Here is a 12,795-nt window from a genome sequence, read left to right on the forward strand (position 1 = left end):
CCCTGGTGGTCCAGTGGGTAAGACTCTGTGCTCCCAATGCAGGGGGCCAGGGTTCGATCCCTGGTCAGGGAACTAGATCCCACATGCATGCTGCAACTAAAGATCTCACATGCTGCAACTTAGACCTGGTGCAGCCTAAATAAATAAATAAAATAAATATTAAAAAAAAAAGTGTAAACTTTAGGGACTTCCCTGGTGGTCCAGTGGTTAAGACTCCATGCTCCCAGTGCAGGGGGCCTGGGTTCGATCCCTGGTCGGGGAACTAGATCCCGCATGCCGCAACTAAGACCCGGCACAGCCAAATAAATAAATCAATATTTTTAAAAAATGTGTAAACTTTAAAACCAAAAAAGAAACCCTGCACACCCCATCTCGATCAAGTGACCAAAGTGCCCCCACTGGAAATGGGACCGTTGGCCATCATGAGCCTTGTTGGCGGGCAGCACGTGGGGGATTCTAGACCACTGCCCCGAGGAAACATCACACAAAGGCAACTTGGAGGACCTTTCCTGGCCCGGATGCTTCAAAACCATCAAGGTCACGAGCGTCATGGGAAGACTGAGGGTCTTTCCTACTGGAGGTGGGGTGATCCCATGCAACCCCCCAGGTGTGAAGTGTCACCGGGATGGTGGGGAGAGCAAGGGGACACCGGGGGTGCTATTTCTGCAACTCTTCTGTGAACTTGAAATTGTTTCAAAATTTAGAAGTTTAGGGCTTCCCTGGTGGCACAGTGGTTGAGAATCTGCCTGCCAATGCAGGAGACACGGGTTCGAGCCTTGGTCTGGGAAGATCCCACATGCCGCGGAGCAACTAGGCCCGTGAGCCACAACTACTGAGCCTGCGCGTCTGGAGCCTGTGCTCCGCAACAAGAGAGGCCGCGACAGTGAAAAGCCCGCGCACCGTGATGAAGAGTGGCCCCCGCTCGCCGCAACTGGAGAAAGCCCTCGCACAGAAACGAAGACCCAACACAGCCAAAAAAAAAAAAAATTTAGAAGTTTAAAAAAAACCTAAATGGACCATACAGTGATCCGACACAGGCAGGGCCCCGGGGGCTTCGCGGCGCTGGTGCGGACCAGCCCGGTGCCGGCTGGTGCAGAGAGGAAGCTGCCAAGACAAGCTCCGCGTACAGGATTCGACACAGCGCAGCCGTCTCCTTGCCGGGGTGGGGGGAATGCTCGCAGAAAAGGTGTAAAGCTCTTTTAAAAAGCGTGCTGGTTGTTCTATGGAGGCTCAAAGAGCAGGAAAAAAGGAAAAAGAAGCTGATTTCACAGTTCCTGAGAACTCAGACAAACATGGAGAACGCGCAAAACACTTAAACAATGGAAAGTCTCAGCTACCTTTCAATTTTTAGGCAGCTTGAAAGTCAAGCACAAAATGTCATTCTTCATCTTCAAACCCGTCCCTGCTCGACGGCCTGGACTTACACACTCTCCTGCAGCACGGCCGTCATCTTCGCCTGCAGGTTCCTCTCGTTCCCCAGCTCTGAGCACAGGCGCTGGGACGCTGCCTCGAGGCGACCAACGGCTGCCCTGCAGAGGGCAAGTGGGTCAGGGCCTCAGGGGCTGCCAGCCTTCAGGCTCAGCGACGCCTTCGCCTGACTTTTCCTCTAAACTGGCCGACTGGGAGGGCAGGGCTGTGGCCGAAGGAAGGCTTCTCCTGGGCCCACTTCGTTGATCTGACCCCGCTCCCGCCCCCTCCCGCCCCCTCTCCACTGGCCTCTCATTCTTACAAGGATGGGGAGCCGGCCCCCTGGTTGCCATCCCCTCAGGAAGGACCCAGCACACTCACCTAACGACTAGAAGCATCTCGGGGGCCAAAAAGCCACTGAGAGACCCTCCTGGCCGAGCCCACTCTGAGATCTCCTACTTCCTCTCCCCCTGCCCTCCTGGTCACCCAAGCCAGTTACACTCTGAGGTGTAGCCACTTCGTGGGGGCGCTCAGATGCACAGAGAGGTGCACCGCCCCCCAAGACACCCCTCTAAGGGCAGAAGCGGGCGGAGCATCTCTCGGAGGATGGCCTCGGGGGACACTGACCAGAGGGCTCTGCTCTGCAGGCACGTGGCCTGGCGTCCTCGCCTGCTGCCCCGGGCCCTGCGCTCACCGCCCCACCCCAGCCATTGTGCCGCTGTTCCTACCACTCACGTCCCAGCCTGCAGGTCCCCTCCTCAGGGAGGCCTCCCCTGGCCACCTGCCTCGAAGTGACCGCCCCTCCTGACTCGTGGCCACCTGACTCCTGATGTCCACTTGGGTTGCCCGATTCCCACACGGCCGGGAAGTGGGTCCGCCCCCCGCGCCCGCCGGCCCCAGGGCCCCACCTCCGACCTACGTGTTGCCGGCGGCTCTCTCCGCGGCCAGGTCGGCCGCCACGCTCTCCTGCTGCTTGGCGAGGAGCCCCATCCTCCGGCGGCAAGCACGCAGCTGCGCCCTGGAAGTTGGCGCCGGCATCGGTAAACGGCTCCCTGCACCCCAGGCCCTCCGATCGGGGCGGGGCCGGCAGCTGGCACAGGCTCTCCTGTGGGCATCTCAAGCGTTTCTGAGTAAAGTTTTGTGATGTCATCAATTTGCTTTCAAGTTTCAACTTTTCTGTGTTTGAAATTTTTCTTCGCAGACATTAGAGAACACACTGCAGTGTCGCCGCCAATCGGACAGGGGTGGAGGGCGGCGAACCCCGCACAGATGGGCCCCGGCCAGAGCCCGGCCCGCCCCGCTCACCTCGTTTTCTGAATGAAAAGGTCTTTCTCTTCATGCAGCTGGTCCAGGTGGCTCAAGTCCCTCCGCAGGAGTGAGGCCTGCATTCTGTCCTGGACGGCTGGTCTCTGCTTCCTCTTGTCTGCGTTCTGCTCTTTCCCTGGACTTAACGCGGAAAGGACCCCCGCTGCCATCGCGTGGGGAGCGCGTCCTGCCCCTCCCCTTTTCCCGGGTTAATTACCAGGAGCTTCCCGGGTCCGCCTTGTTCTCAGCCTCCCCAGGGACAGAGCCCAGCACAAACTCCGGATCCTCCAGTTCATCTGTTTCTAGAAATAGAGTGAGAGTTAAAACAACAGAAAGCAGATGGAGACCTTCAAGCCTGAAGTTCCAGGGTAAATCCTGACACAGGCAAACTGGGCAATGATGCGATGGCGGCTCAGAGCAGTGGTTCTCAAAGTGTGGCCCAGGGAACCCTTCCAAGGGGTCTGCAAAGTCAAAACTATTTTCATAGTAATAGCAAAACACTATTGTCTTTCCCACCCTTGTTTCATGAGCGTAGAGTGGAGTTTTCTAAAGGCCACATGACGAGATATTACGGCAGACTCGTCAGAGGCAGACGTGAAATCCAGCTGCCTGCTCTTAAACCAGGCCCTTCATGCTACATACAACAGGGTCATTATCGCCATTTTAAGCAATAACAAAAAACTGGGGAAGACAGTCGGCCACTGAACTTCAAAGTCTCAGCCACGTGGCTCTTTCTTCTGATTAAACACGGAATAATATAAGCTACCTTTTTGAGAAAAAAAATCTGAGTTTAAAAGATGTAGTCTCTCTGAAAAAAGGAAATTAAAGGGCAACTATTAAGCACATCATTTGTCTTCTGTGGGTTGAAACGTGTCTTATTTGTGAAAAGACCTTTCTTAATTACCATCCTCCACAAGGGGGGCGTCGTCCAAAAGCTTCTTAGGGAACAGGCTGGCATCTTCTTCCATCTTGGGAGGCAGAAATTAGCTACAAAAATTTTTACAAAACATAGATGACACATTAAAAAAAACCTAAAAAACCAGATTTCATAAGAGTTAACAATTTCTCTTGTAAAAAGACATTAAGAAAATGAAGAGAGTCCACAGAATCTGGAAAAATATTTGCAGTACATATATGTAACAAAGGTCTTGTACTCAGATTATATATAAAGAACTCCTAAATAACAGCAATAGAAAGTCCAAAACCCAATTGAAAAGGGACAAAAATTTTAGAACAGACACGACAAAAGAAGATGCACGAATGACCATAGGCTCATGGAACTTTGTAAACATCATTAGTCACCAGGGAATCAAATCAAAACCATAACCAGACACTACTACACACCTGTTAGAACGCCCCAAATCAAAAACACCAAATGCTAAACCTAACACTAGATGCTATCAACATATACTAACCATAGGACCCAGAAATCCTACTGTGAGGTATCTACCCAAGAGAAACAGAAGTATGTCCACAAAAAAACTTGTACAGGAATGCTCACAGCAACCTTATTCACAACAGCCCCAAACTGGAAACAATCCAAATGTCCATCATGATGAGAACTGATTCTGAGAAACAGATTCTGGCACATTCATACAAAGGAATAATAGTGATAAAGAGAATGAAGTCTGATGCACAGAGCACCACAGATGAATCTCAGAAACACCGTGTTAAGTGCAGGAAGCCAGACACAGAAGAGCACGTGTGAAGCCCCAGAACAGGCAGGACTAAAGGGCGACGACAGGAATGAGACACAGGTTCTGGGCTAGAGGCAGGGGATGGGGACGGCGGGGCTACGAGGAACTGAGGGGAGGACGGAAACGGTCTGCATCTTGTTTTGGGTGGTGGCTACACAGGTGTACACAAGTGCCAAACTCACACTAGTGGACATTTAATCTGTGTGCATGTTACAGCGTGTACATGTTATCTCAATAAAACGCGGGCACAGAGTCCAGAGACAACTCCTAAGGGGTATCAGAATATTCATTACAGTTTGATAATCATTTCGGGAACATTGGGAGCTGCCTGTGTAGAACTTGGTACAGATGTTGATATTAGATGTTGATATTAAATGTTGATATTATGGACGAGGTGCTGAAATTGTAGACCAGTTTCTTTTCATTGCTGAATTTAGCAACTGCTCCAGAATAAGTCACTGAAAAATATTTTCAAAGCCTAATAATGTTTCCTTGATAAATCATTAATAAATCAATGCCAGTCATTTATTTTTTAAATGCTACAAAAAACCCCTTTGTGCATTAAAGCCCCGAGAGGCAGAATGTTGAGGCATCTTGTAAAATACCAACAATATTCCTCCCAATTGAAGACACCTACTAGTCTACCAGCCTGCAGATGGTGGATGCGGGGCTTTCAGAAGATGCTTACAAAGTGGTCCAGCCTGTCCTGCCCTGGGCTCGTGAGTCCCATGCGCTCATCACATCGCGTATAAAACACAGTGTAACCGACGCCCCCCGTGGGTGACACTCTGCTAAGAGAAGGGACGTCTCACACAGCTCCACCTGCAGTGACAACATCAAACCACACGCGCTCTGAATGTCCAGCTGAAGACAGTGGTTCCTGACAGAGGGCCCCTGATCCCCTTCAAATCCTCACTAGAACAACCGTGGCAGGATTCAGTGTTTTCAGGACATGAGTCTACAAGGATGAGGCAGACGCGAGAAGAACAGTGGGAACACAACAGGAGCCAGCATGAAGAAGGATGTGCAGTGAGGGGCCCCAAGGCCCCGCGGGCATCGCACAACCTGGGGGTCAGGAGCCGGGCGCCTCTGACGTGCGGGTGAAGTGGGATCAAACACAGAGATTTGCTAAAATGTGCTTAAGAAGCACGTGGACCTTCTGTTTGAGAATTGGCTGGCCAGTGTGCAAATAACCAAAAATGCTGGAAAAATTGTATTTTAATTGTCTTAAGGGTCTTGAAGAATTGACATTATGAAATTATCAGGTCAAAATCTAAGTGAAGACAAGAATACAAATAGATGAAGTGACCAAGCTAAAGAAAAGTATCTTATCAAATTAGATTAAAAAAACCACCAACAACAAAAACAACAAAAATCTAACTTTTTACTATTTATTTTTTATTTTTTTTAAATTTATTTATTTTTGGCTGCGTTGGGTCTTCGTTGCTGCGCACGGGCTTTCTCTAGTCACGGAGAGCAGGGGCTACTCTTCATTGAGGTGCGCAGGCTTCTCATTGCGGTGGCTTCTCTTGTTGCGGAGCACGGGCTCTAGGCGTGCAGGCTTCAGTAGTTGTGGCGCATGGGCTCAGTAGTTGTGGCTCGCAGGCTCTAGAGCGCAGGCTCAGTAGTTGTGGCGCAAGGGCTTCGTTGCTCTGCAGCATGTGGGATCTTCCTGGACCAGGGCTCAAACCCGTGTCCCCTGCATTGGCAGGCGGATTCTTAACCACTGCGCCACCAGGGAAGCCCACTTTTTACTATTTAAAAGAGAATTCTAAAGCAATAACGTACAGAAGCACTGCATTTTCAAAGTCAGACAAAGACGCCCTGTATAGAAACTGTAACAGGAAGTTGCTGACGTTGTCTAGAAACAGACAAAAATACTTTAGGCAAAAAGCAGTAACAGCAGTAAGAGGGTCAGGTCATCACCAGATGCGCAGCTCACCAGCAAGATACAACAGTGGTAAATCCACGTGTATTCAAATGCATAGCCACTAAATAAACAAAGCAAAGATTGGCAGAACAAGGAGAAAGATCCAAAAGTACAAACTCTAGTGGGAGATTTTAACACACTTCTCTCAGGAACTGACAACAAAACCAGATAAAATAAGTCATTAATGACACACATTTAAACAACATCATTAACAAACTGAACCCCACAGACATACATAGAACAAAAACAACTATGGAAATTTAAGTGCTCCCTTAAACCATTACACAGAATATTTACAAAAACTATCTACTGGCCCCAAAGCAGGACTCAACAAATTTCAAATAACTAAAATCATACAAAGCTTATTCTCTGACCATATTAATCAGTCCAAATCAATAACAAATAGAGAAAAGCAGCCAAAATGGGGGAGTAGGAAGACCCCTGAGCTCACCTTCTCCCATGGGCACAAAGAGAATCACCCTATTCACAGAGCAACTAGTGATGAGAAAGACCAGAAGCTTAGAAGAAAAGACTGTCTACAACTGAAGATGTACAGGAGGACTCACAACGGGCTGGGCAGGAGGGGCAGAGCCGCGGTGTAGTCAAGACCCAAACCCCCAGGTGGGTAAGCTGCACACGGGACGATAATCACAACCGCAGAGGTTCGCCCCAAGGAGTCAGGGCTCTGAGCCCCATGTCAGGCTCCCCAGCCTGGGGGCCCTGCACCAGGAAGTTGAGCCTGAAGAACATCTGGCACTGAAGGCGAGTGGGGCTTCCTTCCAGGGGAGCCAGAGGGCTGTGCGAAATAGAGACGCCGCTCTTAAAGGACACAAAATCTCACATGCTCAGGGCCCAGGACAAAAGCAGGAAATTGAGAGGAGCCTGGGTCAGACCCACCTGCTGATCTCGGGGAGCCTCCAGGAGAGGCTGCGGGCAAGGGTAGCTTGTCCTGGGGACACAGTCACTGGTGGCAGCTATTTTGGGGGCAGCTCGTTCTAACACAAGGACACTGGTGCTGCAAGCGCCATTCCAGAATCCTCTCTCTGGCTTATTAGTGCCGGGACCTGCCCTGCATACCAGCCTGTAGGCACCAGTACGGGGATGCCTCAGGCCAAGCAGCTAGCTGGGCAGGGGCATAGCCCCACCTGCCAGTAGGCTGGCTGCCTTTAGACTCCCTGAGCCCACAGCCACCCCAGGACCTCGCGCTGTCCACCTGAGGGCCCAGGACCCAGTCCTGCTCACCACTGCCCAGCACCAGCCCCAGGACCAGCGTCACCCACTAGCGGGCAGCACCAGCCACAGGACCCCCTGGACCCTGGCCCTACCCACCAGTGGGCTGATACTCCTACTTCAGGACTCCCAGGCCATTTACATCAATGGACAGATTATCTAGACAGAAAATCAATAAGGAAACACTGGCCTTAAATGACACATTAGATCAAATTAACTTAATTGATCTATCTAGAACATTCCATCCCAAAACAGCAAATACACATTCTTTTCAAGTATACATGAAACACTCTCCAGGACAGATCACCTGCTAGGCCACAAAACAAGTCTCAATAAATTTAAGAAAATTGAAATCATATTAGGCATCTTTTATGATCACAATGCTATGAGACTAAAAATCAACTACAAGAAAAAAACTGCAAGAAACACAAACATGTGGAGGCTAAACAATATGCTACCAAGCAACCAATGGATCATTGAAGAAATCAAAGAAGAAAATAAAAGAATACCTGACACAAATGAAAATGAAAAGCAAAGAATCCAAAATCTGTGGGATGCAGCAAAAGCAGTTCTAAGAAGGAAGTTTATAGCAATACAAGCTCACCTCAGGAAACAAGAAAAATCTCAGATAAACAACCTAACCGTACACCTAAAGCCTAACCCTAAGTAGAGAAAGCAGAACAAACAAAACTCAAAGTTAGTAGAAGGAAAGAAATCATAAAGATCAGAGCAGAAATAAATTAAATAGAGACTTTAAAAAACAATCAGAAAGATCAATGAAACTAAGAGCTGGTTCTTTGAAAAGATAAACAAAATTGATAAACCTTTAGCCCAACTCATGAAGAGAAAAAGAGAGAGGGCCCAAATCTAGAAAATCAGAAGTGAAAAAGAAGTCACAACCAGAAATATAGATCAATGGGACAGGACAGAAAGCCCAGAAATAAGTCCACACGCTTACAGTCAATTACTCTACAACAAAGGAGGCAAAAATATACCATGCAGAAAAGACAGTCTCTTTAATAAGTGGTGCTGGGAAAACTGAACAGCTACATGTAAAATAATGAAATTAGAACATTCTCTAATACCATACACAAAAATACACTCAAAATGGATTAAAGACCTAAATGTAAGACCAGATACTATAAAACTCTTAGAGGAAAACATAGGCAGGACACCCTTTGCCATAAATTGTAGCAATATCTTTTTGCTTCCACCTCCTAGAGTAAAGAAAATAAAAATGAAATAAACAAATGGGACCTAGTTAAACTTCGAAGCTTTTGCACAACAAAGGAAATCACAAACAAAATGAAAAGACAAGCCAGAGTATGGAAGAAAATATTTGCAAATGAAGTGACCGACAAGGGATTAATCTCTAAAATATACAAACAGCTCATGCAGCTCAATATCAAAAAAACAAACAACCTAATCAAAAAATGGACAGAAGATCTAAATAGACATCTCTCCAAAGAAGACATATAGATGGCCAAAAAGCACATGAAAAGACGCTTGACATCGCTAAGTATTAGAGAAATGCAAATCAAAACTACAATGAGGTTATCACCTCACACCAGTTAGAATGGCCATCATCAGAAAGTCTACAAACAATAAATGCTGGAGAGGGTGTGGAGAAAAGTGAACCCTCCTGCACTGTAGGTGGCAATGTAAATTGGTACAACCACTATGGAGAACAGTATGGAGGTTCCATAAAAAACTAAAAATAGAACTACCATACGGCCCAGCAATCCCACTCCTGGGCATATATCTGGAGAAAACCATAATATGAAAAGATACATGCACCCCCCAATGTTCATTGCAGCACTGTTTAAAATAGCCAAGATGTGGAAGCAACCTAAATGTCCATCAACATATGAATGGGAAAAGAAGATGTGGTACATATATACAATGGAATATTACTCAGCCATAAAAAGGAATGAAATAATGCCATTTGCAGCAACATGGAAGGACATAGAGATTATCATACTAAGTGAAGTAAGTCAGACAAAGACAAATGTCATATGATATCACTTACATGTGGAATCTAAAAAAAAAATAGAAGCAGACTCACAGACTTCAAAAACAAACTCAAGGTTACCAAAGGGGAAAGGTGGGGGGAGGGATGAATGAGGAGTTTGGGATTAACATATACACACTACTATATATACAATAGACAATCAACAATGACCTACTGTATAGTACAGGGAACTCTACTCAATATTCTGTAGTAATCTATATGGGAAAAGAGTCTGAAAAAGAATGGATATATGTATATGTATATTTGAATCACTTTGTTGTACAGCTGAAACTAACACAATATTGTAAATCAACTATACTCCAATATAAAATAAAAATTAAATTAAAAAAAGAAGTTACAACTGACACCACAGATATACAAAGGATCATAAGAGATTACCACAAAAAATTATTTTTAAAAAAACTCCCAACAAACAGAAGTCCAGGAACAGATGGCTTCACAGGTGAATTCTACCAAACATTTAGAGAAAAGTGAACACCTAGCCTTCTCAAACTATTCCAGAAATTTGCAGAGAAAGGAATGCTTCTGAACTCATTCTACAAGGCCAGCATCACCCTGATACTAAAACCAGACAACAATATCACAAAAAAAGAAAATTATAGGCCAATATCACTGATGAACATACACGCAAAAATCCTCAATAAAATATTATTAAACTGAATCCAACAATACATTAAGAGGATCATACACCATGATAAAGTGGGATTTATACCAGGGATACAAGGATGTTTCAATATCCACAAATCAATCAATGTGATACATGACATTAACAAATTGAGGAATAAAAATCATATGATTGGGACTTCCCTGGTGGTGCAGTGGTTAAGAATTCACCTGCCAATGCAGGGGACACGGGTTCGAATCCTGGTCCGGGAAGATCCCACATGCCTCGGAGCAACTAAGCCCATGCACCACAACTACTGAGCCTGCACTCTAGAGCCTGCATGCCACAACTACTGAAGCCCACGTGCCTAGAGCCTGTGCTCCGCAACAAGAGAAGCCACCGCAATATGAAGCCCATGCACCAAAACGAAGAGTAGCCCCGCTCGCTGTAACTAGAGAAAGCCTGCATGCAGCAACAAAGACCTAATGCAGCCAGAAAAAAATTATTAAATTAAATTAAATTAAAAAATCATATGATCATCTCAATAGATGCAGGAAAAAGCTTTTGACAAAATTCTACTTCCATTTATGATAAAAACACTCAACAAAGTGGGTAGAGAGAAAACATACCTCAACATAATAAAGGCCATTTATGACAAACCCACAGCTAACATCATTCTCAATGGTGAAAAGCTGAAAGCATTTCCTCTAAGATCAGGAACAAGACAAGGATGTCCACTCTCGCCATTTTTATTCAACATAGTTTTGGAAGTCCTAGCCACAGCACTCAGACAAGAAAAAGAAAAAAAAAGGATCCGAAGTGGAAAGGAAGAAGTAAAACTGTCACTGTTCACAGATGACATGATATTATACATAGAAAATCCTAAAGATGCCACCAAAGAACTACTAGAACTCATCAGTGAATTCAGTAAAATTGCAGGATACAAAGTTAATACACAGAAATCTGTTGCATTTATATACACTAACAACAAACTATCAGGAGGAGAAATTAAGAAAACAATCCCATTTACAATCCCATCAAAAAAGACTAAAACACCCAGGACTAAAACTAACTAAGGAAGTAAAAGACATGTACTCAGAAAACTATAAGACACTGAAGAAAGAAATTAAAGACGACACAAACAGGTGGAAAGATATACTGTGCTCATGGATTGGAATAATTAATATTGTTAAAATGACTATACTACCCAAGGCAATCTACAGATTCAATGTAATCCCTATCAAAATACCAATGGCACTTTTCAATTTAAATAATTTTAAAATATGTATAGAAACAGAAAAGACCCCAAATAGCCGAAGCAATCTCCGAAGCTGGAGGAAACACACTTCCTGATTTTAAACTATACTCCAAACCTCCAGTAATGAAAACAGTATGGTACTGGCACAAAAATGGACACATAGGTCAATAGAACAGAATAGAAAGCCCAGAAATAAACCCACACTTATATGGGAAATTAATCTACAACAAATGAGTCAAGAATATACAATGGGGAAAAGACAGCCTCTTCAATACATGGTTTTTGGAAAACTGAACAGCTACATGCAAAAGAATGGAACTGGACTACTCTCTCATACCATATATAAGAATAAATTCAAAATGGATTAAATGTGACTTCCCTGGTGGCGCAGGGATTAAGAATCCGCTTGCCAATGCAGGGGACGTGGGTTTGAGCCTTGGTCCAGGAAGATCCCACATGCCGCAAAGCAACTAAGCCTGTGCATCACAACTACTGAGCCTGCGCTCTAGAGCCCGCGAGCCACAACTACTGAGCCCACACGCCACAGCTACTGAGCCCGCACGCCACAACTACTGAAGCCCACATGTCTAGAGCCTGTGCTCCACAACAAAGAGCAGCCCCCGCTTGCCACAACTAGAGAAAGCCCGCACGCAGCAATGAAGACCCAACACAGCCCAAAAATAAATTAATTAATTAATTTAAAAAAAAATGGATTGAAGGCTTAAATGTAAGACCACAAACTGTAAAAATTCTAGAAGAAAATATAGGCAGTAAGATCTTTGACACTGAACTTAGTAATAATTTCTGGATTTGTCTCTTCATGCAAGGGAAACAAAAGCAAAAATACACAGATGGGACTATATCAAACCAAAAAGCTTTTGTGCAGCGAAGAAAACTATTATCAAAAAAGGCCAGAGACTTCCCTGGTGGTACAGTGGTTAAGAATCCGCCTGCCAATGCAGGGGACATGGGTCCGAGCCCTGGTCCAGGAAGATCCCACGTGCCACGGAGCAACTAAACCCGTGCACCACAACTACTGAGCCTGTACTCTAGAGCCCATGAGCCACAAGTACTGAGCCCGTGTGCCACAACTACCGAAGCCCACGCGCCTAGAACCCATGCTCCACAACAATGAGAAGCCTGCGCACCACAACAAAGAGTAGCCTCTGCTCGCCGCAACTAGAGAAAGCCTGCGCGCAGCAACGAAGACCCAATGCAGCCCAAAATAAATAAATAAATAAATTTAAAAAAAGGCCATCTACTGAATGGCAGATGATGTTTGCAAATATATCCAATAAGTGGTTAATATCCAAAATATATACGAACTCATAC

General features: G+C 45.6%; 1 protein-coding gene across 1 annotated transcript in view; it reads right to left on the minus strand.

Annotated features, from left to right (window-relative positions):
• CFAP74 (cilia and flagella associated protein 74) overlaps positions 1–12,795 on the minus strand; it is an 81,517-nt gene that overhangs the window by 55,253 nt on the left and 13,469 nt on the right. Inside the window, exons 2-6 of the mRNA XM_036868970.1 lie at positions 3,617–3,699; positions 2,930–3,014; positions 2,713–2,853; positions 2,327–2,425; positions 1,425–1,529 (exon numbers count right to left, since the gene is read on the minus strand). Of these exons, the coding sequence (XP_036724865.1) occupies positions 1,425–1,529; positions 2,327–2,425; positions 2,713–2,853; positions 2,930–3,014; positions 3,617–3,680 (494 nt within the window). The 5' untranslated portion in view covers positions 3,681–3,699. The remainder of the gene's footprint in view (positions 1–1,424; positions 1,530–2,326; positions 2,426–2,712; positions 2,854–2,929; positions 3,015–3,616; positions 3,700–12,795) is intronic.

The sequence above is a fragment of the Balaenoptera musculus genome, chromosome 1 (genome assembly GCF_009873245.2).
Source record: "Balaenoptera musculus isolate JJ_BM4_2016_0621 chromosome 1, mBalMus1.pri.v3, whole genome shotgun sequence".
Taxonomy (NCBI): domain Eukaryota; kingdom Metazoa; phylum Chordata; class Mammalia; order Artiodactyla; family Balaenopteridae; genus Balaenoptera; species Balaenoptera musculus.